At 36.9% G+C, this 25,263-nt stretch overlaps 1 protein-coding gene across 1 annotated transcript in view; it reads right to left on the bottom strand.

The window, feature by feature from the left end:
• The window catches only part of PKHD1L1 (PKHD1 like 1), a 173,786-nt gene that overhangs the window by 130,217 nt on the left and 18,306 nt on the right, over positions 1 to 25,263 (bottom strand). The window contains exons 7-14 of the mRNA XM_077167497.1: positions 22,546 to 22,599; positions 21,938 to 22,011; positions 20,972 to 21,014; positions 16,776 to 16,846; positions 9,007 to 9,117; positions 6,940 to 7,029; positions 5,561 to 5,829; positions 1,944 to 2,035 (exon numbers count right to left, since the gene is read on the bottom strand). Coding sequence (XP_077023612.1) covers positions 1,944 to 2,035; positions 5,561 to 5,829; positions 6,940 to 7,029; positions 9,007 to 9,117; positions 16,776 to 16,846; positions 20,972 to 21,014; positions 21,938 to 22,011; positions 22,546 to 22,599 — 804 coding nt within the window. The remainder of the gene's footprint in view (positions 1 to 1,943; positions 2,036 to 5,560; positions 5,830 to 6,939; positions 7,030 to 9,006; positions 9,118 to 16,775; positions 16,847 to 20,971; positions 21,015 to 21,937; positions 22,012 to 22,545; positions 22,600 to 25,263) is intronic.

Raw genomic sequence — 25,263 nt, 5'->3', positions numbered from 1 at the left:
ATGTAATAAGCACTAAACTAAGCTCTTTACAGACATTATTATTTTTATTTTTCACAACAAATCTGGAGCATTGTTCCCAATTAAAAGACAGATAGTATTATTCCCTTTTCAGTTGATGAAATAGAGGCTAAGAAAATTTTAAAGATTTAAATGTTTTAAAACAATTAGTAATAAAGTAGAACCCTGTGTCAACAGGGTGACCAAAAAGACAAGACTTATGGCTAGTCTATACTATCTCAATAGGATGAACTTGCAATGTGACCTCAGCTTTGGAAAGGCTCTTGGGGCCACTGTGCAATAAACCAAATAGAGTGACCTCAAATTCAGAATTCATAGACTTCATTGTAAGTTCAGTGGGTAATTCTAAGACGGTTTTGCAGAAGCACAGATCCCAGGCAGTAGATGTTCTAGGAATTGTTTTCCTGCAAGTTCTGTGCTCCTACTGAGCAGACAGATTGAATCCATATCCTAAGGCAAGGCAAGCCTGAAAGTTTACTGACACTAAATGGCAGGAGAGATTTATTAGGCATTACACTTAGCCTTAACTTGCCCAGTGATCTTGATTTAAAAAGAAAATGCTTAAATACATAAACAAGCATAAGCATAAGGAAGAGAATGAAAATGGAATGCTTTCATTATGTCACTATGTGATCGCTCCCACATTCCACTGTTCCCAATCCTTGTCCAACCTCATCAGAATCTTCATGGTACTGTCTACAAACATAATCTCTTCAATATTCAGAAGAATGATATGTGGTGAATTAAAATTAAAAAAAAATCTCCATCAACAGATGAAACCTAATTCTTCACCCCATGAATCTGGGCAAGGCCATTGGCTTTGGCCAAGAGGACATTAGTGAAGGTGACACAAACAGGGTCTTCAAAAGTGCATTGGTAACTGCCCCTTTATTTCAGCCAAAGTGACATGCCTGGATTTGGCTCCTGGGAAGATGAGAGCCTGTGGAAAGGTCCACTCCAGATGTCTAGACATCCCAACCATGCCAGCTAAGGCTCCAGATATGTGATTGTGGCTGCATAGACCATCAATCTCTAAGTAAGAACTGCTGAGTCAATCATAGGAACGTGAGAAATAATAGAAGTTTGATGTTTCAAGCCATTAAAGTTTGGGGTGGTTTGCTATGCAGCAAAAGCTAACAGATAGAAGTAATGAATTAAAGATGTTCTTAATGCACATTTGATGGTCTCCATGTACCTTAACCATTTTGAGCATATCTTGGCTTTTATCCTCTTGTTTTAAAGGGATTCTGAATGGCTCGTTGAATGGGATAATCTGTTATTTGGATAATACCCTCATCTGTTCTTTGGAATTGACTTTTCAACACTAAATGATGTGCTTCTTAAGGGAAGTGAATATATTTTAATATCTTTCATATTAAATTTCCAGTATCTGGCACAAAGCCTGAAATAAATGAGTGAATATAAATACATATTAACAGTGGCACCAATCCATGTGGTTTTGTGATTTTTCTCTAGCAATGCTGAAGATTTGAGGGATAGACATAGAAAAATTGGATGGCTAGATTTACTGAAAGGTTGTAGTGAAGGATTAAAAGCAGGAATAACGGTGCACAGTAGTTCAGTGGTAGAATGCACACCTGCGATGCACAAGACCAGAGTTAAATTTCTGGCCCATGGACCACCATCCCCAACCCCCCCAAAAAACAGAAGTAAGTAAATTTCACAAAATTATAATTTTGGCAACAGGGATAATTTAGATTTCAAATTTCCCTGACTTAGCTGAACGCCATTCTTCTGTGAAATTTAGAAATAAAATTGAATAAAATTATAAAGAATGACCAATTATAAATTAAGCCAATAGGCTAATGTCAGTTCTACTAACAAAAACAAAGTAAAAACTTACTAATGAACTTAAAGTTTTAAAATTCCATCCAATAACTTAAAGAAAAGGAAAAATAACTTACTCTTTTCCTCTCTGAAGACGAATATCATCTGATCTTTGTGTTGGACTGGAAAAATAACTGTTGGCATTTTCAGAATGATACGCAATCCTTACCTGATCCCAGAGTGAGAGTGAGAGAACAAGAAAGAGAGTGAGGAAGAGAGAGAATGTATAAATAAACGTTTATTAACATCATCATTACTCTTTGGTCATCCTTAGCACTTTCATGAATAGAAAAATGTGAAACTCCAACATACCTTTCTGCTAGGATCTATTATTCTATGATGAAATAGAATTTTTTAAATTATCTAAGATTATTTCATTCTGTTCACTCTTAACACCACACCACTAGACCAAGGGAACTTAGCCAGACCACAGCTTTTCCACATTTAGAATTGCAATGGAATAAACAAAAATACATATGGGAAAGGAGGCTGTTATGGTTAAATAACATATTCTTTTGTTCTGTGGAGGACTTTGAGGAATTTAATCAAAATTATAACATGTAAATGGAGTCCTGAGGATGAAAAAAGAAACCTAAACAGGTTTACATACTACAATGAGAGGACTTCGGGCTTCCCATTCGGAATGACTGTACCATGTCTATTAGTTTCCTGGTCGCTAATGCAAACAGCATACAATGTCTGGACTAAATAGGAATTTATTGGCTCACAGTTTCAGAGGTTAGAAAGCTCGCTTCCTCCCATGGTTGGAATCTGATCTGCAATCTCTGGGGTTCCTTGGCTTTTCCACCACAAGGCCATGTACATGGCAGAGCCTTCTCCTTTCCCTTCCAGATTCTGTTGACTTATAGCTTCTGGGTTCTCCCTGTGACTTCCTCTTCGAGGTCCAATGTCTTTTGCTTATAAGGATTTCAGCCATATTGGAAATCCTTCGGGATATAACACAACCTGAGCATGTCTTTCGTTCGGAATATAACACAACCCCCAAGAGTCTGCCTTCTGGATCCCAAAAAGACTTGTGCTTCCCAAATGCAAAATGCATTCATTCCATCACAAGCTCTTGAAAGCCTTAACTCATTTCTGTAACAATGCTAAGAAATTCTCATCAAAATAAGTAATGGGTGTGGTCCATCCTGGGGAAAAATTTCTCTGTCTGATGGCCCTGTGAAACCTATAAAGCAAGTTATCTATTTCTAATATACAATGGCAGGACAGGCATAGGATAACATTGCCATTCCAAAGGGAGAAATTAGAAGGAAAATAGTGGCCATGGGTTCCAAACAAGTCCAAAACCAACAGGGCAAACTCCAGTAGGTTTCAAGTCCTTGGAGGCATCTTGGTTTGATTCTTTGTCCTCTGGGCCTGCTGGAGTGGCAGCGTTTGTGCAGCAACCATACTCTTCTCAAACACTGAACTGCAGACCCCACCATCTCCAAGCATTGGAACGGCAGCCAGGCTATTCATGAGCTCCAGGTCACAGACCATCATCTCTGAGCACTGGGGTTGCAGCACTGTCCCTGAATAACAGGGTGCAAGGTCTGATCCTTCCAAGAACAGGGGTGGACCTGCCCTTTACCACTTTCCTGGCCCAAGATCTCTTTGGTCTAGATCTTGGTTTCCATGGTTCTACCCTCAAAGTCACTCTTCTTTCAATGTGTCCCTTCTCTGCCCCTTTCAGGTATTACTTTTGCTCACACAAATTTCATAAAAACCTTGCTGTTGTGGCATACAGTTCTGGGAATCCAAACCATCAGATAGTAGAACTGTCCACAGATCTTTGATGGATACCTGCATTTCCAATCCTGACTACAACTGAAATGGCTGACTTGATTCATGATCAGCCACACTCTCTTTAGCAAAGTGTTGTTCAGCTAAACCCTATAGTGAGAACTGCCTCTGAGGATTCACTTCCTGAAAGCTCGGGGAAGTCCTTGACAGAAGCACTTCCAGCCCTAGTTTCACAGCATACTAACTGGATAGGCTCAGAATTTTCCAGCCATCAAGTTCTGGTTTCTTTGTGCTTAAGAGTTAAGTTCCTAGCTTATCCCTTTCCTTTTGCATTTTACTATAAGCTACAAGGAGAAGCCTGGTTTCTCCACTTAGCTTAGAAATCTCCTCAGCTAAATATCCTAGTTCATGGCTTACAAGTTTCAGTTTCAGTACGACATTGAACACAATTCTGCCAAATTCTCTAACACTTTATAACAAGGTTCACCTGTCTTCTGATTTCCAATAACATTCATCATTTCCTTCTAAGGCCACATTGGAAGTACCTTTAGCATACATATTTCTACCAACAGTTTCTTCAAAGCAATCTAGGCTTTTCTATCAAGTCCCTCACAATTCTTCAGCCTCTATCCATTGTCCAATTCCAAAGCCATGTCTCTGTTTTTAAGTATTTTTTATAGCAGCATCCCACTTCTGACACCAAAAAGTGTATTAATTTCCTGGCCGCTAAAACAAATACCATAGAGTGTGTTGGCTCACAGTTTCAGAGGCTAGAAGGCTTCCTTCCCCCTGGGGTCGGTATCTCTGAGTGGCTGGCAATCTTAAGGGTTTCTTGGCTCTTCTGTGACAGGGAAATGCACGAGGTGGCATCTCCTCTCTCTTCTGTGTTCCACTGACTTGCAGCTCTGGCTACCACTTAGACTTCCTCTTCTGTGTTCAGCTTCCTATGATGATATAACTTCAGCCATATTGGATTGGATTCAGTTTGAGCACACATCCACTAACAACACTTTCAAAGGTTCTATTTACAAATGGCTCAAATCTATAGGACCAGGGACTGGGTCCTTAGCATGTCTTTTGTGGGGGACATGAATCAATTCCCAACACCATCTTTGGAGAAAGCATGCTGAAAAACTATGGTTAATCGTAATTTACATATTACAGGTAGCAAGAGAACTGTACAATACAGTTCTAAAGTAAACTATGGACTACAGTTAATGGTATAATTATAATAATAATTCATCAATTTTTAAGAAAGGCACCACACTAATGCAAAGTATACCACACTATTTCAAAGTGTTAATACTAGGAAAAACTGTGTGTAAAGGGCATACATGGGAACTCTGTACTTTTTGCATGGTTTTTCTGTAAGCCTATAAATTTCCTAATAAAAAAACAGAAACAAAAACTTATCAGTAGGAAGATGGTTATCTAAGTTTGATAAGTCCATCTAATGATATATTATTCATCATTAAAAATGGTGATTATATAATATTTAGAAATACTAATATGTGAGAAAAGATGACTATGAAATTGTGTATATAATCCCATTTATGTAAACAACCAGATATAGAAGGAAAAGACATATTTTCATCTCATGATGCATAAAAGCAGAATAGTGAAAATATTTCTTCACTCTTTTCCAAATGCTCTATATTGTGGTTATAATTCTTTCATAATATAAACAAATTTCAATTTTAAAAGAAAAATACATATTTTCTCTTGGCAGAGAAAATTTAAATATGAGAAAGCATTTTCTCTTAGTTCAGGAGTTTTTTATGACAATTTTATAATTCTTATCATATGCATCAAAATAGCTAAGAATCCAACTACATGAAATTGTATCTCATATATTCTTTAATATATTCATTGGTTTTGTTTTAGAAAAATGAAGTGAAGATTTCATACTGTTTTTATGATACCAAAGAATATTCTGTGGCTTCCATACCTTATCTTCTGGAAATCCAGACTGGCTGAAATAAATAGCATAACGGTCATCACCTTTGATGTAGAACCTGTAAACATCAGAATCTGGAGCCACCAGAAATCCACTGAAGCGTGCAACAAACACGTCTTGTTCAATGGGCCAAACATAGGAAGCTGAATCTACCCAACTGGCACCCATGTACCCTGGTGTATTTTCATTGAATTCAAGTATCTCTTCAAGATGTACTGGCCGGCTATTATTCCACACTTCAAGCTTCAAGCCTCTTCCTCCTGAACAAAAAGTAGCCTTTTATCAGAATTACTACATAGCATACCAATGGTCTTCCATTTGAGTGTTAATTGCAGATTTCTATTTCAGTACACATTCTTAGAAAAATGTGTCCAAAGAATTCAATTACACATAACCCTTATGTGTACCTGCATCCAAATATGAAAGGCTATTAGGATAGTCTATAATTTACCTCACTTCTTTGCAGTTTCCTCTATGTAAAATGGGAAAAATAATACTATTTGCATTGTTGTTGTGAAGATTAGATATACCATATACACAAAACACCTGGAACTTAGTAAGTGCTTTACTTATAATAATAATATGATAATTATTACTATGATATGACTGATGACACCTAAAGACCAAAGACTTCAAGAGTCAAACCATTTGATTAAAAAACTTCAGCCCTGATTATTCTCTCTAACAAAAGTTAACTCAATTAATGGTTTATGACTATCAAAGAGCAAGCATTCTTGGCTTTAAGATTGCCACCAGCAGTTCTCTTTTCCTTCCTCCTTCCACCCTCCCTCCCTTCCTCCTTTCCTTCCTTCCTTCCTTCGTGGCCTTTGGTGGGGGATATTGGGGGGGGGATTTGTGTGCACAAGATTTGAGATCAAACCTATAAATGGCTGTACTTAGTCACTAGGGCACAAGGTGGGAGTCTAAAAAGAATTTTGAGTCATGTTTCTCTCATTCCCTCTTTTCACTCCTAAATCATTCTAGAACAGTAAGGATTTAACTGCCCCCATTTTTTTCACCAAAAAAAAAAAGCATTTTACAATCTCCCTGAAGCCTATACCTGCAGTTAGTAATCATTTAACTTGAAATAAAGTCATCAGAGTATATCAATAGGGACAAGCTGTTTACAGTTATGATGTCTGGGAAATTTAAGCTGGGTTTAGTCCACTGGTACAGACTTGATTCACTACTTCAGTACAAATGTTTGCTAATATAGAAAGTATAAAAAAAGAAAGTAGAAGGAAATTTATAGTAATTCTGTTCAAAATAAAAAAGCTAAAATAACACTTCTTTATTTTATTAATGATATTTGTCAAAATACTTTTTTAATGAAAATACAGAAATGGCCATTCTCCCCCATGGTAACTTGCCTGGATACACAGTCCTGAGATGAGGGGCTCTGGGTGGTGTCCTGCAGCATATACTGTTTTCTGTGACATTCAAAATATCACAGGCCTGACCTAGAGAGAGGGGTAGGGGCAGAATTATTACTACTGAGCCTTCTGAATGCAAATCACATCAGCCTTTCCAGAAGTAGTTTTTTCACTTGAAATAAAGTTTGGCAAGCAAGAGGCAAAGTTAGGGACTCTTCATTTCCTTTTCATACTCTCCATTAGGGTTTATCAGCCATTATTTACCGTACTTCCACAAGTAAACATTTGCTTGGAAAAATGTCACGGGTCCGAAATAGGCAATTTCATATCTGAGAAGCAAAATGAAAAATTTTATAATCTCATAAAATTATTTCACTTCTGCCTCCAGAGATGAGTCTTATACTTTGTTCCTTGGAAATAAGGTACCAAATGAATCCACTGTGATCACGATTTCCAAGGTAGATGATTCTAGTGTTTTTAGGTAAGAAAAAGGGTAGTTTGGTCCAAGTTGTTCAAATGAAAACAGAAAGGATAATAATATGTTAGTGACAATTTCACAGGCAGGATAAAACCAAAACAATTATGGGTCTAAAAGAGAATAACTACAATGCATGCATGAGCACAATTAGACTTGGGGAAGGGGCTGTGTCCCTTATGGAGACCCATGTGGAGCCGCTCTCTGGAAGTCTTTACTGAGACGGTCATCACAGCCCACAAAAGGAAAAGGTGTGGGAAATGCAGTGAGTTACTTTTGTGAAGTTTCGCTTGGTGGCCTTTTTTCCACCATTGTGGTGGAAAATTTAAACTTCCAACACACCTTTCACTATTTTTAATATTTCATGGATACAAGAATATTGAACTAGAAAAGTAAATACAGTATATTAGACCAACTTAATCTATTTTCTTTGGATGAAAGGAAAGAGCCATAAACAAATCATTCTTTTCAAGAAATTCTTAAGGATCCAAGACTCTCCACTGTAGATGTCCCATCATTGGCAGTGAAATCTGATAGCCAACTAATATGTTCTCAATTTAACACTGTTAAAATAAGTGTAATATCAGTTCATAAGACACATTATACAAATTTAAAGTATTAGTATGACTCTGGCTTTTATAATATCAGATCAGAAAAATACAGTACGTGTATTTGAAAAATCCCATCGCCCAGGTTTTAATATTTATCAATGTAGCAAACAAGGATTTATGGGAGGAGACAGATACAGTGTATATGCTAGATGAGGTTGCTTTATATTAATTTCTTTTCTTGAAACAGCATTAGGCTGGCTCATAGGCATATTCCCTGAAAGGGAGAAATTGCCAGAGCAGGAGGACTGTGTGAGAAAAAGAATGTGCCCAGTTACATGGGCAGGCATCCGGTACCCTGCCAATCAAGGTAGCGAAGGTCATTATGACTGAGTTAGAAGATTCTTACTATCACTGTCAACCTCCCTCTTGCACTGCCCCTTGAGCTGGATACCTCCCCACCTCTGAGCAGATCTAGACCAGATACACAGAAGTGATGCATAACCACAGAACCAAGCCCTAAGTGCATTTGTAAACATAAACACAGCACATTTCCTTCCCACGGTCTGTATCATCAGTAATTGCTGAGCGCAGACAAGTCAAAGTTTATGAGAAGGATGTGAGGACGGTATCCTAAAACATTAAATTTCCCCATAACTAGTCAACCCTTTGAAAAGTATCACTTTAAGAAGGGCATTTAATAACTTATTAATTAAGGAGCAGGTGTGACCCTAAACTCTGAGGAATGGATGGACGGCTATCACGAGGCTACCACACAATGCCTTTGGTGCTGACCTCAGAGCCCAAGTCCTGGTCACTTAAAGCTGCAAGAAGTGGCCCCACAGAAAACCTGCAGTGGGAAAGCATCAAGCCCCAGCACCAAAAGGTCTGCATGAAAGTACTTCATGTAAAACATTAAGACACTGATTGAGAAAAGACTTTAGTCTCCCCACACATTGCTAAAACAAAGCCAGGAGTTGTTCTTATAAAGTTGTATATATATAACTTTATATATGTATATATATAAATCATGGAAAATACCTCCAACTAGAACTCTGACTGGGAAATCTGTTTGATCAAAGAACCGACCACTTATTGTTAGCCTGGTGCCACCTTGAACGCTCCCCTGCGAAGGTGAAACTGCAGTGACCTCTGCGGGGGAAGCACATTAACAAAAAGCCATGAGTGTTAGTTATACACAAATCCAAATGCTTGATTTTTAAAAACTTTCTAAATTCCCCAGCAGCAGCACCTATCACAGCATAGGTACTGGATTGCTGAATGAACGAATTTGATGTTTCATTATTTTTTCTCTTATCCAAAGAGGATAAGAAATATCATTAAGACCTACCTCCCCTGGGGCCAGACTGTAGTGGTGATTGGTGCTAAAAAGACCGTGGTAATGGGGGTCTCGAGAGAGTAAGGAAAACCTGGGCTGAGACAGAAGTCTGGCTACAGAAGAAAAGACAGGGAGGGCAAGTAAAACAGCTTCTTCTTTCATATATCTAGAAGAATAAAGCTTTCTTATATTTAAACAGACCAACCTCTTATATTTATATTTTCTCCTATATTAAAATATTAAGTATAATTGAACTTCTTTTGGCTTTGTATATAAAAGTTTTAGATGTTTTAGTAAAATAGCCCAGTACGTATGTGACATACAGTAAATTCTTGGTAATATTGAATCTTATTAAATTCTATCATTTCTATGTCTTACACATGAGTTCTCACATTCAATAAACTTCTAGAAAAAGCCAGGATATATCACATTTGGTTGATTTCAAAATACACACTTTTTTTGCATTTTAATACCTTTGAAATCTGAATGTACCACTCAATATCTACTGATCTGGAATGAAGTAAAATTCTTTCAGGAGGATTTCTGTTTGCTTTTTTTTTTTTTTTATTAATTAAAAAAAGAATTAACAAAACAATTAGAAATCATTCCAATCTACATGTACAATCAGTAATTCTTAATAACATCACATAGTTGCATATTCATCATTTCTTAGTACATTTGCATCGATTTAGAAAAAGAAATAAAAAGACAACAGAATAAGAATTAAAACAATAATAGAAAGAAAAAAACAAAAAAAACAAAAACAAAAAACCTATACCTCACATGCAGCTTCATTCAGTGTTTTAACATAATTGCATTACAATTGGGTAGTATTGTGCTGTCCATTTCTGAGTTTTTATATCCACCCCGTTGTACAGTCTGTATCCCTTCATCTCCAATTATCCCTTCTCTTTTTTTTTTTAATTAACGGAAAAAAAGAAATTAACCCAACATTTAGAGATCATACCATTCTACACATGCAATCATTAATTCTTAACATCATCACATAGATGCATGATCATCATTTCTTAGTACATTTGCATTGGTTTAGAAGAACTAGCAACATAACCGAAAAAGATATAGAATGTTAATATAGAGAGAAAAATAAAAGTAATAATAGTAAAATCAAAACAAAACAAAACAAAAACCTATAGCTCAGATGCAGCTTCATTCAGTGTTTTAACATGATTACTTTACAATTAGGTATTATTGTGCTGTCCATTTTTGAGTTTTTGTATCTAGTCCTGTTGCACAGTCTGTATCCCTTCAGCTTCAATTACCCATTGTCTTACCCTGTTTCTAACTCCTGCTGAACTCTGTTACCAATGACATATTTCAAGTTTATTCTCGAATGTCCGTTCACATCAGTGGGACCATACAGTATTTGTCCTTTAGTTTTTGGCTGGATTCACTCAGCATAATATTCTCTAGGTCCATCCATGTTATTACATGGTTCATAAGTTTATCTTGTCTTAAAGCTGCATAATATTCCATCGTATGTATATACCACAGTTTGTTTAGCCACTCGTCTGTTGATGGAGATTTTGGCTGTTTCCATCTCTTTGCAATTGTAAATAATGCTGCTATAAACATTGGTGTGCAAATGTCCGTTTGTGTCTTTGCCCTTAAGTCCTTTGAGTAGATACCTAGCAATGGTATTGCTGGGTCGTATGGCAATTCTATATTCAGCTTTTTGAGGAACCGCCAAACTGCCTTCCACAGTGGTTGCACCCTTTGACATTCCCACCAACAGTGGATAAGTGTGCCTCTTTCTCCGCATCCTCTCCAGCACTTGTCATTTTCTGTTTTGTTGATAATGGCCATTCTGGTGGGTGTGAGATGATATCTCATTGTGGTTTTGATTTGCATTTCTCTAATGGCCAGGGACATTGAGCATCTCTTCATGTGCCTCTTGGCCATCCGTATTTCCTCTTCTGAGAGGTGTCTGTTCAAGTCTTTTTCCCATTTTGTAATTGGGTTGGCTGTCTTTTTGTTGTTGAGATGAACAATCTCTTTATAAATTCTGGATACTAGACCTTTATCTGATATATCATTTCCAAATATTGTCTCCCATTGTGAAGGCTGTCTTTCTACTTTCTTGATGAAGTTCTTTGATGCACAAAAGTGTTTAATTTTGAGGAGTTCCCATTTATTTATTTCCTTCTTCAGTGCTCTTGCTTTAGGTTTAAGGTCCATAAAACCGCCTCCAGTTGTAAGATCCATAAGATATCTCCCAACATTTTCCTCTAACTGTTTTATGGTCTTAGACCTAATGTTTAGATCTTTGATCCATTTTGAGTTAACTTTTGTATAGGGTGTGAGAGATGGGTCTTCTTTCATTCTTTTGCATATGGATATCCAGTTCTCTAGGCACCATTTATTGAAGAGCCTGTTCTGTCCCAGGTGAGTTGGCTTGACTGCCTTATCAAAGATCAAATGTCCATAGATGAGAGGGTCTATATCTGAGCACTCTATTCGATTCCATTGGTCGATATATCTATCTTTATGCCAATACCATGCTGTTTTGACCACTGTGGCTTCATAATATGCCTTAAAGTCAGGCAGCGCGAGACCTCCAGCTTCGTTTTTTTTCCTCAAGATGTTTTTAGCAATTCGGGGCACCCTGCCCTTCCAGATAAATTTGCTTATTGGTTTTTCTATTTCTGAAAAATAAGTTGTTGGGATTTTGATTGGTATTGCATTGAATCTGTAAATCAATTTAGGTAGGATTGACATCTTAACTATATTTAGTCTTCCAATCCATGAACACGGTATGCCCTTCCATCTATTTAGGTTTTCTGTGATTTCTTTTAGCAGTTTTTTGTAGTTTTCTTTATATAGGTTTTTTGTCTCTTTAGTTAAATTTATTCCTAGGTATTTTATTCTTTTAGTTGCAATTGTAAATGGGATTCGTTTCTTGATTTCCCCCTCAGCTTGTTCATTACTAGTGTATAGAAATGCTACAGATTTTTGAATGTTGATCTTGTAACCTGCTACTTTGCTGTACTCATTTATTAGCTCTAGTAGTTTTGTTGTGGATTTTTCCGGGTTTTCGACGTATAGTATCATATCGTCTGCAAACAGTGATAGTTTTACTTCTTCCTTTCCAATTTTGATGCCTTGTATTTCTTTTTCTTGTCTAATTGCTCTGGCTAGAACCTCCAACACAATGTTGAATAATAGTGGTGATAGTGGACATCCTTGTCTTGTTCCTGATCTTAGGTGGAAAGTTTTCAATTTTTCCCCATTGAGGATGATATTAGCTGTGGGTTTTTCATATATTCCCTCTATCATTTTAAGGAAGTTCCCTTGTATTCCTATCTTTTGAAGTGTTTTCAACAGGAAAGGATGTTGAATCTTGTCGAATGCCTTCTTTGCATCAATTGAGATGATCATGTGATTTTTCTGCTTTGATTTGTTGATATGGTGTATTACATTAATTGATTTTCTTATGTTGAACCATCCTTGCATACCTGGGATGAATCCTACTTGGTCATGATGTATAATTCTTTTAATGTGCTGTTGGATACGATTTGCTAGAATTTTATTGAGGATTTTTGCATCTGTATTCATTAGAGAGATTGGTCTGTAGTTTTCTTTTTTTGTAATATCTTTGCCTGGTTTTGGTATGAGGGTGATGTTGGCTTCATAGAATGAATTAGGTAGTTTTCCCTCCACTTCGATTTTTTTGAAGAGTTTGAAGAGAATTGGCACTAATTCTTTCTGGAACGTTTGGTAGAATTCACATGTGAAGCCATCTGGTCCTGGACTTTTCTTTTTAGGAAGCTTTTGAATGACTAATTCAATTTCTTTACTTGTGATTGGTTTGTTGAGGTCATCTATGTCTTCTTGAGTCAAAGTTGGTTGTTCATGTCTTTCCAGGAACCCGTCCATTTCCTCTAAATTGTTGTATTTATTAGCGTCAAGTTGTTCATAGTATCCTGTTATTACCTCCTTTATTTCTGTGAGGTCAGTAGTTATGTCTCCTCTTCCATTTCTGATCTTATTTATTTGCATCCTCTCTCTTCTTCTTTTTGTCAATCTTGCTAAGGGCCCATCAATCTTATTGATTTTCTCATAGAACCAACTTCTAGCCTTATTGATTTTCTCTATTGTTTTCATGTTTTCAATTTCATTTATTTGTGCTCTAATCTTTGTTATTTCTTTCCTTTTGCTTGCTTTGGGGTTAGCTTGCTGTTCTTTCTCCAGTTCTTCCAAATGGATAGTTAATTCCTGAATTTTTGCCTTTTCTTCTTTTCTGATATAGGCATTTAGAGCAATAAATTTCCCTCTTAGCACTGCCTTTGCTGCGTCCCATAAGTTTTGATATGTTGTGTTTTCATTCTCATTCACCTCGAGGTATTTGCTAATTTCCCTTGCAATTTCTTCTTTGACCCAGTCGTTGTTTAGGAGTGTGTTGTTGAGCCTCCACGTATTTGTGAATTTTCTGGCACTCTGCCTATTATTGATTTCCAACATCATTCCTTTATGGTCCGAGAAAGTGTTGTGTAAGATTTCAATCTTTTTAAATTTGTTAAGACTTGCTTTGTGACCCAGCATATGGTCTATCTTTGAGAATGATCCATGAGCACTTGAGAAAAAGGTGTATCCTGCTGTTGTGGGATGTAGTGTCCTATAAATGTCTATTAAGTCTAGTTCATTTATAGTAATATTCAGATTCTCTATTTCTTTGTTGATCCTCTGTCTAGATGTTCTGTCCCTTGATGAGAGTGGTGAGTTGAAGTCTCCAACTATTATGGTATATGAGTCTATTTCCCTTTTCAGTGTTTGCAGTATATTCCTCACGTATTTTGGGGCATTCTGATTCGGTCCGTAAATATTTATGATTGTTATGTCTTCTTGTTTAATTGTTCCTTTTATTAGTATATAGTGTCCTTCTTTGTCTCTTTTAACTGTTTTACATTTGAAGTCTAATTTGTTGGATATTAGTATAGCCACTCCTGCTCTTTTCTGGTTGTTATTTGCATGAAATATCTTTTCCCAACCTTTCACTTTCAACCTATGTTTATCTTTGGGTCTAAGATGTGTTTCCTGTAGACAGCATATAGAAGGATCCTGTTTTTTAATCCATTCTGCCAATCTATGTCTTTTGATTGGGGAATTCAGTCCATTGACATTTAGTGTTATTACTGTTTGGATAATATTTTCCTCTAACATTTTGCCTTTTGTATTATATATATCATATCTGATTTTCCTTCTTTCTACACTCTTTTCCATATCTCTCTCTTCTGTCTTTTTGTATCTGACTCTAGTGCTCCCTTTAGTATTTCTTGCAGAGCTGGTCTCTTGGTCACAAATTCTCTCAGTGACTTTTTGTCTATAAATGTTTTAATTTCTCCTTCATTTTTGAAGGACAATTTTGCTGGATATAGGAGTCTTGGTTGTCAGTTTTTCTCTTTTAGTAATTTAAATATATCATCCCACTGTCTTCTAGCTTCCATGGTTTCTGCTGAGAAATCTACACAAAGTCTTATTGGGTTTCCCTTGTATGTAATGGATTGTTTTTCTCTTGCTGCTTTCAAGATCTTCTCTTTCTCTTTGACCTCTGACATTCTAACTAGTAAGTGTCTTGGAGAACGCCTATTTGGGTCTAATCTCTTTGGGGTGCGCTGCACTTCTTGGATCTGTAATTTTAGGTCTTTCATAAGAGTTGGGAAATTTTCAGTGATAATTTCTTCCATTAGTTTTTCTCCTCCTTTTCCCTTCTCTTCTCCTTCTGGGACACCCACAACACATATATTTGTGCGGTTCATATTGTCCTTGAGTTCCCTGATACCCTGTTCAAATTTTTCCATTCTTTTCCCTATAGTTTCTGTTTCTTTTTGGAATTCAGATGTTCCATCCTCCAAATCACTAATTCTATCTTCTGTCTCTTTAAATCTATCATTGTAGCTATCCATTATTTTTTCTATGTTTGCTACTTTATCCTTCACTTCCATAAGTTCTGCGATTTGTTTTTTCAGTTTTTCTATTTCTTCTTTATGTTCAGCCCATGTCCTCTTCATGTCCTCCCTCAATTTATCGATTTCATTTTTGAAGAGGTTTTCCATTTCTGTTCGTATATTCAGCATTAGTTGTCTCAGCTCTTGTGTCTCATTTGAGCTATTGGTTTGTTCCTTTGACTGAGCCATATTCTCAATCTTTTGAGCGTGGACAGTTATCTTCTGCTGCTGGCGTCTGGGCATTTATTCAGATTTCTCTTGGTGTTGGACCCAGCAAGGTTGTAATATTTTTCTGTGAAATCTCTGGGTTCTGTTTTTCTTATCCTGCCCAGTAGGTGGCGCTCGTGGCACCCGTTTGTCTGCGGGTCCCACCAGTAAAAGGTGCTGTGGGACCTTAAACTTTGGAAAACTCTCACCGTCCTGGGGGTTCGCTAACCGAAACGGCTTGAGCCGGCCCGGGGTCTGAACGCAGGGAGGGTTGCTGGTCGCCGCAGCCAGGTAAAGAGCCCGTCCGAATTTCCTAGTCGGCCCTGGGCAACAAGCGTGGCGGGAGGGCGCCAGCGGCAGCGGCCCGCCCGAGAGAGTGCACGTTCCCCGGGAGTCACGGGTTTGGAAGGGGCCTCCCCCACCCGTCACCGTTCTCCGCGGCCTGGGGGTTTCCGATCCAATTCTCTCAGTTGGTCCGGGGGCTGCGCGTGGTGTGGGCGCCAGCCGTCTTTGTTTCAGGGGACCGCCTCTCCAATTCTCCCAGCCGGCCCGGGAAGGGGGAAGGGAGTAACTCCGGCCGCTTGCCACCCCGCCCGGTAAGGCCCGCGCGCCTCGGCGATCTCACCCGAGCTGCTTCTCTCAGCCAGCCAGCCGTTCCAGGATGGGGTACGCTGTCTTTTTTATCTCTGTTGTGGCTTTGGGCGCTTTCTGTATCGTTTCTACTCCCCTAGTAGGTGTCCTGGAGAAGAAACTAAGATCCGCGCGTCTTACTAAGCCGCCATCTTCCAGGAAGTCCTCTGTTTGCTTTTGATATTTTCCTGAATGTACAACCAATCTGAGACTTCTTCCAATTAAATTAAATTAAATTAAAATTAAATTATAATCTGCTTGAGGATTCCATTGGACCATACATTCCAGCTTCAAATCTGAGAAAGCACTGGCAGCTTGTAGTTTAAATTGACAGGTGAATTTCTTCCTCCATCCACCCACAGCCAAAACTGAAACATGCACGTTTCCTTGCTGTCTCTTTTAGTGTGACAAGTTTTATTTCTCAACTAACCTTATACTGGAAACATGTATTTCAGGCCCTAGCTAAATTCCTACAAGACACCCCCATCTTAGGTGGCTTTTGTTTCCTAGAGGTACATACATTAATAGTACACTTCAGAAATATAATTGTTTTAAATTGGGTAAAACAAAGTATATTCCTCTCTCTCTCTCTCACTTGCTCTCACTCTCATTCTCTCTCCCCGCCCCCCCCCCCCCACAGACACACACAGGGTAAGAGAAAGACCACATACCTGCATAAGTTTGAAGCATTGAAATTTTATTGAGAGAAGAAACAAAATATGCCATTTTCTGTGGGAAACTCCTGTTTACAAAAAAAAAGTAAAAAATTCTAGCTTTAAGAATGGCCTTTATTTAAAAAAAAAGTTAAAAAAGGAAAGAAACTGAAAGTAAAAAAGAAAAAGAATGACCTTTATTTTAGAAAAATATGTGCTTTTTTATCTTTGGTAACAGAAATTATGTGAATTATTTCTACAGGAGCATAAAAGATTTAGGGAGAGGAGATTTAAATGTTCTGTATCTTGATTTGCTTGCTAGTTAGACATGTATATATTTGTAAGAATTCACTGAACTGTACACTTAAATATGCACATTTTATTGTGTGTGAATTATGCCTCAACAAAGTTGATTTTTTAAATTATATTGTACTGGTTTGGAAGGATTATGTACGCTAGAAAAGCCATGTTTTAATCCTGATCCATCCTGCGGAAGCAGCCGTTTCTTTTAATCCCTATTCAGTACTTTAGGTTGGAAACTTGATTAGGTTATATCCACAGAGATGTGATTGGCCCAACTGCGGGTATTAACCTTTGATTAGAGGGTGATGTGACTCCACCCATTCCAGGTGGGTCTTGATTAGTTTACCAGAATTCTTTAAAAGAGGAGACATTTTTGGAAAAAAGCTTTAGAGCCACGAGAGAGCCACGAGAACCATGAGAGCCCACAGAGCCAGAGACCTTTGGAGATGAAGAAGGAAAATGCCCCCTTGGGGAACTTCATGAAACAAGAAGCCTGGAGAGAAAGCTAGCAGACATTGCCATGTTCACCGTGTGCTTTTCCAGTTGAGAGAGAAACTCTGAATGTCATGGAACTTTCTTGAGTGAAGGTAACCTCTTATTGGTGCCTTAATTTGGACATTTTTATAGACTTGCTTTAATTTGGACATTTCTGCACCCTTAGAACTGCAAACTAGTTATTTACCAAATTCCCCTTTTCAAAAGTCATTCCACCATGCCAGAAACCCAGGTTCAATTCCTGGTGTCTGCCCATGCAAAAAAAAAAAAGCCATTCCATTTCTGTTGTATTACATACTGGCCGCTAACAGACTAGAGCATATATTAACATAAAAAACCAGATAAGAGGATGGACCCTCATAAAGGCTGGGCTCTTCCACCGATTACATCGTTCTCTCTACATTTAGAGTCCATTTAGTGTCATGATAACAAGCATTTATTGAACACATATCATGATCGTGCTAAAGCTTTGTATTTATCATGCCATTTAATCCTTATGACAGCTACATGAGTTAAGGGAAGCTCAGAGAAGTTATGTATCTTGCTCAAGATCACAAAGCAAGTAAGTGGTGAGGACAGGATTTGAAGCCAGGAAGTTTGAGTTAGAATCTCTGACTCCTGACTTGTGTACTGCACAATACTCCCCACTACCTGGTGGTCTGTGTGAGATACAAATGGATGAAAGTAAGTTAACAATAATCCATCAGATTTAAATTATCCTTAATAAAGGCAGAGCCTGCACATAGTTTTTGATAGATACACACTTGCACTTCCTCCACCTGTAGACTTAGCAAGGGGAAGAATCTTCTCCTAGGAAATTCTGTGTTTTTTAATTAACTAAATGAAATCCATAGAAAAGCTAAATTCGAACGTTAAGACTCAAGATCAATGCATCATAATTATAACACCATGAACTAGAATCTAAAAGGAAAAAGACTCGAGAGTTGAGTCTAGCAGTTAGCTCTCCTAAAAATCTAACTCAGACAATATAATATGCATTTGTAAGACTAAATAGTCCCTGGAAATATTTTATGTTAAATTAATTATTTAAGAAGTTCATACTGGATTTTATGTTTCCATGTTGTTGGTCTTTTCAATTTCTCAAAGATGTGAAGTCACTCTAGCTCCAACAATGTTGTTTCTGATCAGATTCTGCATCTGAAAAATTATATCTGCTTCTTAAGTTAGGGGACAAATTGCTTCGGGAAATAAATTTTGAAAGCAATTTATCTTGGATGACACTGAGGTGATTTTCACTAATTCATTGATAATGACTAGGCATTTCTCAATTATGGCAGCCTCATCTGTACCTTATCAGTTTGGAACAGCTGTTGTTTGAACTTAGGGTAACAGAGGAGAGAAGGTTGGCTATTAAAAGAAATACAGAATGAGAACCACAACTGTCTTTAATTGGTTTCTCTGATATTCAGAAATGCTTCTGATATTTGTAAAATATGAATTTTATAGTTTATGAAATATTTTAACATTTGAACAATGCCATGTAACTTTAAAACTAGAGTTTTAGGAAGTGAATATCATATGTATGATAGTTATCTTAAATTCCTAAGAATGTTTCACATAGAAACACATCTTCCTTAATTCTGAGACATTAATTCAAAAGGACAACCAATGGTTTAAAAAAAAAAAAAGGAAGCATAAATCTAGACCACAGAATCAACAATTTCATGAGCTTATTTTTGCCTATATTAATGCAAAATTGCTGGTATTTTTTTTTTGCATGGGCAGGTACCAGGAATCGAACCCGGTCTCCGGCCTGGCAGATGAGAACTCTGCTACTAAGCCACCGCGGCCCGCCCCATTGCTGGTATTTTTAAATTGAAAATTTCCTGTCATGTTAATATATAAGTGCATGGATAGAGTATAATTATCAAACACACTCAAGCATGATTCATCAGATCTACTTTTTGATAATTATTTCTCTGAGAGACATATGATGGCTTTGGCTATTAATACCTTTCATATAGACTCAACTAAGAATCCATTTTTCTCACCATAGAAGCATAAAAGAGCCATAGGTCATTCAGGAAGTCACTTAAAACTCCATAATTGTTGCTTCTAGCATGGTTTTCTAATATTTTCAATAAATCCTATTGCCCTATCTCATTAATAGAACTATCTCATCAAGTTCTATGTAAGGCAGTCATGTCTGTGAAAAGAATAACTATGAATATGGGACTCTAATTCACTTGCCCCCTGTAAATAACAAAGGGGTCTCCCAGCACCAGTTACCTACCATCTACTCTGATTTGCCCTTGGATTATAATCTTCATGGTTTCAGTCCAGCCTATACTAGTCTATAATAAAGTATTCAGCTCAAGCATCACTTACCCACAGGGATCTAGAACTAGACGGTCTCTCAATACAGTGATAGTACATTCCATCTCTCTACCTTGATTGCAATTCCATGCAAGTAGGGACTGAAGCTCATCCTGACACCCTCCTGCAAACAGTTGGAATGAAATGCTCAGGTCCTGGCACTAGACTGTGTGGGATCACATACCAGCTTTGCTTACTACTAGCTGAATAACTCTGGACAAATTACTTCACTTTCTTAGTTTCATTTTCCCTGTGTGCAACATAGGGTGGGTGATAGTACCTAATTCGTAGATTATCTGGAAGATTAAACTAGATAATATATGTAGTGTTTAGCATTACTAGATAATATATGTAGTGTTTTGCAACTAAATGTTAGTTATTATTTATAAAATAAGGTTTTCAACATATGGTGAAATTGGCATATTCTGATATTTCTATATATGTATGATGATCTTTCTTACTGAAATTAGGATGCAGGGTACCTGGAAATGAGTTCTAGCTTTATTAAACATCATAAATTATTAGCATCGGTGTTAAAATGTACAATTAAAAACTGAACTATCTTTCACAACTCTACATGCCTTGGGACTTTAACAGAAATCCATTATCAGGTAATATTAATCATAAGGTTTTAATTATTCTTACATTAGAGCAAATCAAAATTTAATTACTTTAATTATCAAAACTACAGTCAACTCAGAAGAGCAACTATACATAGAACAACACTTCTTAATATTACAAGCTAGGATTTTTTTTTTTTCACATGGGCAGGCTCCAGGAAATGAACCCAGGTCTCTGACATGGCAGGCAAGCCACTGAGCCACTGCTGCACTGCCCTAAGATTTTTTTTATTTGTTGTTTTAGTTAACGCTAAATTTCCCAATAATTGAAAAGTTTTATGTGAGATGCAAATTATGAGTGAAATGGACTCACAGAGACTTTAAACGTTAAGTTGGGGGATGAAAGTGATTAAGTTTTTATCTCTGGGTCCAGAGCACAAAGCAAATATACATTTATTTTATCCACCCAGTTGATAGTTGGAGTCAATTATGAAAATTATTATTTACAGAATGACTTACCTTCCAAAATCACTATCTAAGATGAAGCTGACATTGTGATGACCTGGAATAAATTAAACTATATAATTAAAATGTCAATCATAAGAGACATTAACTATATACTATAAAACTGATTTTTAGAGCAGAGAAAAGATGTATAACATCAAAACTAGAATTATACAATTACTATTAATATCTAAAGAAACAAAAACTGGACCATCTTAAAGAAGTGCTTACATTTTAAAAACGTACACAAGATTTGTCAAGATTATAACTAGAAAAACCTGACCAAATATAGTAATGAAAAAGAATGATGAAATAACAGATATCATAACCATACTGTCTGCAGGTTTCATTCATTAATTCAACAGCTATTTAATTGGGCCAAACACTGCCAGGTGCTGAGAGATGCAGACAGAGCACACAGATATTGTCCTTCTCTTCCTGGAACACACTGTCAAGTTGAGGATATAATTAGCTAAGCACAATGACACAAACACATGACTGAAAACTGTGATAAGCCTATCAAAGAAAAGTAGACTGAGCTTTGGGAATGTAAGGCAGGGGATGAAGGCTTTTTTTGAGGACTTGACATTTTATCTGAAATTTTCAGGATAGGAAACTTGCAAAGGCCCTGAGGCAGAAGCAAGTGAAGTGGTTAAAGAACCAGAAGGCCTATGTGTCCAGAGTACATACAGCAAGGGGGAAAATGGAATATAATGAAGGCTACCAGTAACATAGTTAAAGTAGTCATGGAATCCTCTAGAGGACGGGAGGAGAAAGAAAAAGAAACTTGAAGAAGCTTACCTAAAATGTACACCTTAGGAAGAAGTTAATTCATACATGTTTGCAAGAAATTGAAAAGAAGTCAAGAAAAAGAGAAAATACTAATTTTTTCAAAGGGTGAGAGGAGGCCTAGGGGAGCACAAAACAAGGAAATAGACATGCCATCTATGAAAATTATGAAAAATGATAAGCAACACTTACCAATGTAAGTTCCAGTTGTTTTACAGATCATAGAACCTACATCTCCACTTGGATGGTCCAGTTTTAGACCATACCTAATAAAATATACTTGTTAATATCACAGTTTATATTGACACCAAAGTTTAAAAATGTCTTTCCTTTAAAAAAAAATTCATTAATTTTAGAGTATGTCTCAAAACAGTAGCTTTTGTTACAACCAAAATTTCTGCATAATGAAAATATTTTCCAGCCCTGTTTGAAGATATTTGTATAAAACTTCATTTAACAATGAAAGATTTTATTAATTAATTGGGCTATCCCCATTGATGTTTCTTTCAAAGTATTTAAAATACTACCAACTGAAACAATTACTTGATAACAATACTTCTCAAACCATCTCTTCTCACAATAATGTAGACAGTTGTTTGTATTAAACTACATTAGAGACAGAGAGAGATCTCAGGTAACACCTAAAATATAAATGATTGCTATTTTAGTATTTATATGTTATAATTTATACTTTATTTTAAAACATTTAGTTATGAAGTATTTCTAGAAGTTACTATTTAAAATTAGTATGTTTACATCTGCTATTTATTTTTCTAAGAAAAAGTATTCGAATTACTTACAAATTATCAGATTGTGGTATGAGAAGTTCACAGGGCATTCCTCCAATATACACCCTGTATAAATATTTGGATTAGAAAAGATTAAATTATATTCAATGAATTGTTTCAAAATGCTCTCCTCCCATCAAGCTCTCTAGTCACCTTATTTTGTTTTCTCTCAATCATGCAGTATTATCCATCACTAATTCATTCAACAAACATCTATTGACCACCTATTATGTGGCAATCTCTGCTGTAGGTACTGGGATACATCAGTGAACAAAACAAAGATCCCTGCCTTCATAGGACTGACGTTCCAAGCGGGAGCCGACAATAAATATGACAATCACAGCATACATGGTGAGTCAGAAGGTGGTAAGTACCATGGGGAGAGAAGTAGAAGCAGATAATGGGGACTCATCTACCTGAAGGGCAATTAATTCAAGTGAAAACTAATTTTTATTAAGTTTCATACTATAGGAATTAAACCAGGTAAACAACAGAGATGCCAAAAACGTATTAGAGTGACATGAACATCAAACGGCATCAGTGATATTTAAATGGGAATAAGGAGCCGAGGAGACAAGGTTATTCGTAGGGAGACCATCTGCCTTTGCATTTGTCCCAGCTGATTAGGTCTGAACTATCATGTCAAGGCTTACAGAACCAATGCTATTCTTCGCAGTTCCAAAATAAAGGGCTCAGCTTCTGTGGCAGCAAATCTAGATTCCTAAGTCCTGATGCACACCAGAACTACAAAAGTAAGGACTTCTGCTTGCAGAGAGCTTTGAACTTTTTAATATACTTTTATACACAAATCCTTTCATTTGATCATTATATTAGGTTTATGAAGTAATGAAAACGAATTATTATACGCATTATACAGATGCATGGATTCAAATTCTTCAAATCTCCTGACTCATTCCAACTAAATAAATTTGGCAGCTAATGTTTACAGGCTCTTACTACATTTAATCCTTGCAACCATCTTTTCAGTATTAGCCAATATAGCCTTTGTAATTTTATAGGTGGAGAAACTGAGGCAGAGGGATTAAGTAGCTTCACCAAGGCTGTAGCTAGTAAGGATTGTAGAATAGTTACTCAAAACCAGGCAGTTTGTCTCCAGCCTGGTCTTAACCACATTCTAATCCCCTCAGTGGTCTGGATTTGTGCACCAGTGGAAATACTACTTATTTAGCCTTCGACACATACTTTTCAAATTTTTTTCATCTAATCTAATAACCATATGCTCCTTAGCAGGCACTATGTTCTCTACTCATTTGAATGCCCTCTATCATTTGTGACTGGTCTGCAATGAAAGATGTGTCAGAATTCACCAGACTTGTGAGAAACCAACACAGCTTGAGCACTGGGTTCTCCAGGCTTCACCCTGTGTGCAGCCCACTGTGCTCGCTTTCTTCCCTGATAACAGAGGTGAAATGCCTTAGGCGCCTCAGCGTCATAACTAATGTGATAGGAATGAAATAAATGCAGCTCCAAGACCTTCCCTTGGAGAAGGGTGCACAGAAAAATAATATAATGCTGTGTTTTATGTTTCTAAATCCCTGCTATAGTTCTGTCAATGAAGAAACTGCTGTCCAAAACTTTGAAACCTATGAAAATTATTAACTTTAAAATGAGTTTTGTTTTTATAGTTATACAAAAAAAGAATTAGATCCCAACCATCCATAACACTAAAACTACACAGACAAAATCTTTACTTATACTAAATTGTCTATATTAAATATTTATCTATTTAGTAGCTCTTTTATTACATATAAGGAATTGATATGAAAATTTCCAGAATATTTCAGATGCATGCACATATAATTTAATTGAGCGTTCTACCTCATAAAATGCCCGAAAAATCACCTTTACTTCATTTATTAACACCTTTCAAATCCCTCATTTTACAAATTATATACGCATATGTACACAGATGTGCATATGAATACATATTATATATGTATGTGCATACATACGTGCATGCATATGTATTGCCTTTTTAGTAAAGAAATTCTCTACTTGCTATCTGAATTGTTTATTTAGCAATTCATCTATTTTATACATGCATTCAATAAACCTGAAGCATCTTTTTGTTTCGTTTTGTTTTTTTGCATGGGCAGGCACCCAGGAACGAACCTTGGTCTCCGGCACGGCAAGCGAGAACTCTGCCACTGAGCCGTGGTTGCCCGTCCCTAAGGCATCTTGAAAGCCATACTGAGTCTGTACTTTCTTCTATAGGAAATGAACAGGACTTTCAGTCTTTTAAGGCAAGACTGAAATAATTCTACCTATGTTATAAGAAGATAACTCCAGTGACAATGCTCATTTCCAGTACAAAATGTAGATAACCATTTTTTGATGTTTGGTAACCAACCAATGTTACCATCTGGTCCAACTTGCAAATGGAGGGACCAGGATTCAAACCTTGCCTGTTAAGGGATTACTAACCACTTTTCGGTGCTCTTTTCTGTCCACTATGGGTATAGCAGAAAAGTACTAAATTGTGTGTTGGGAGACAAAGTCCTCCTGACTTTGACTAAGCTATATGACCTCTAGGCTTCAGGGGTTTTATCCATAAGCAAAACAAGAGCGTTAGATGAAAATCTTCAAAGTGTTCTCTGGTAATAAGGCTCAATGACTCTAACCCAATTTTTGATGGACTTGCTTCCATGTGTCTTCTATTAATAAAATCCATCACAGAAAGAGAAGGAATTAGATCCGAAAAGAAAGCCA

The sequence above is a fragment of the Tamandua tetradactyla genome, chromosome 6, assembly GCF_023851605.1.
Source record: "Tamandua tetradactyla isolate mTamTet1 chromosome 6, mTamTet1.pri, whole genome shotgun sequence".
Classification (NCBI taxonomy): domain Eukaryota; kingdom Metazoa; phylum Chordata; class Mammalia; order Pilosa; family Myrmecophagidae; genus Tamandua; species Tamandua tetradactyla.
This window is presented reverse-complemented; position numbering and strand designations above follow the sequence as displayed.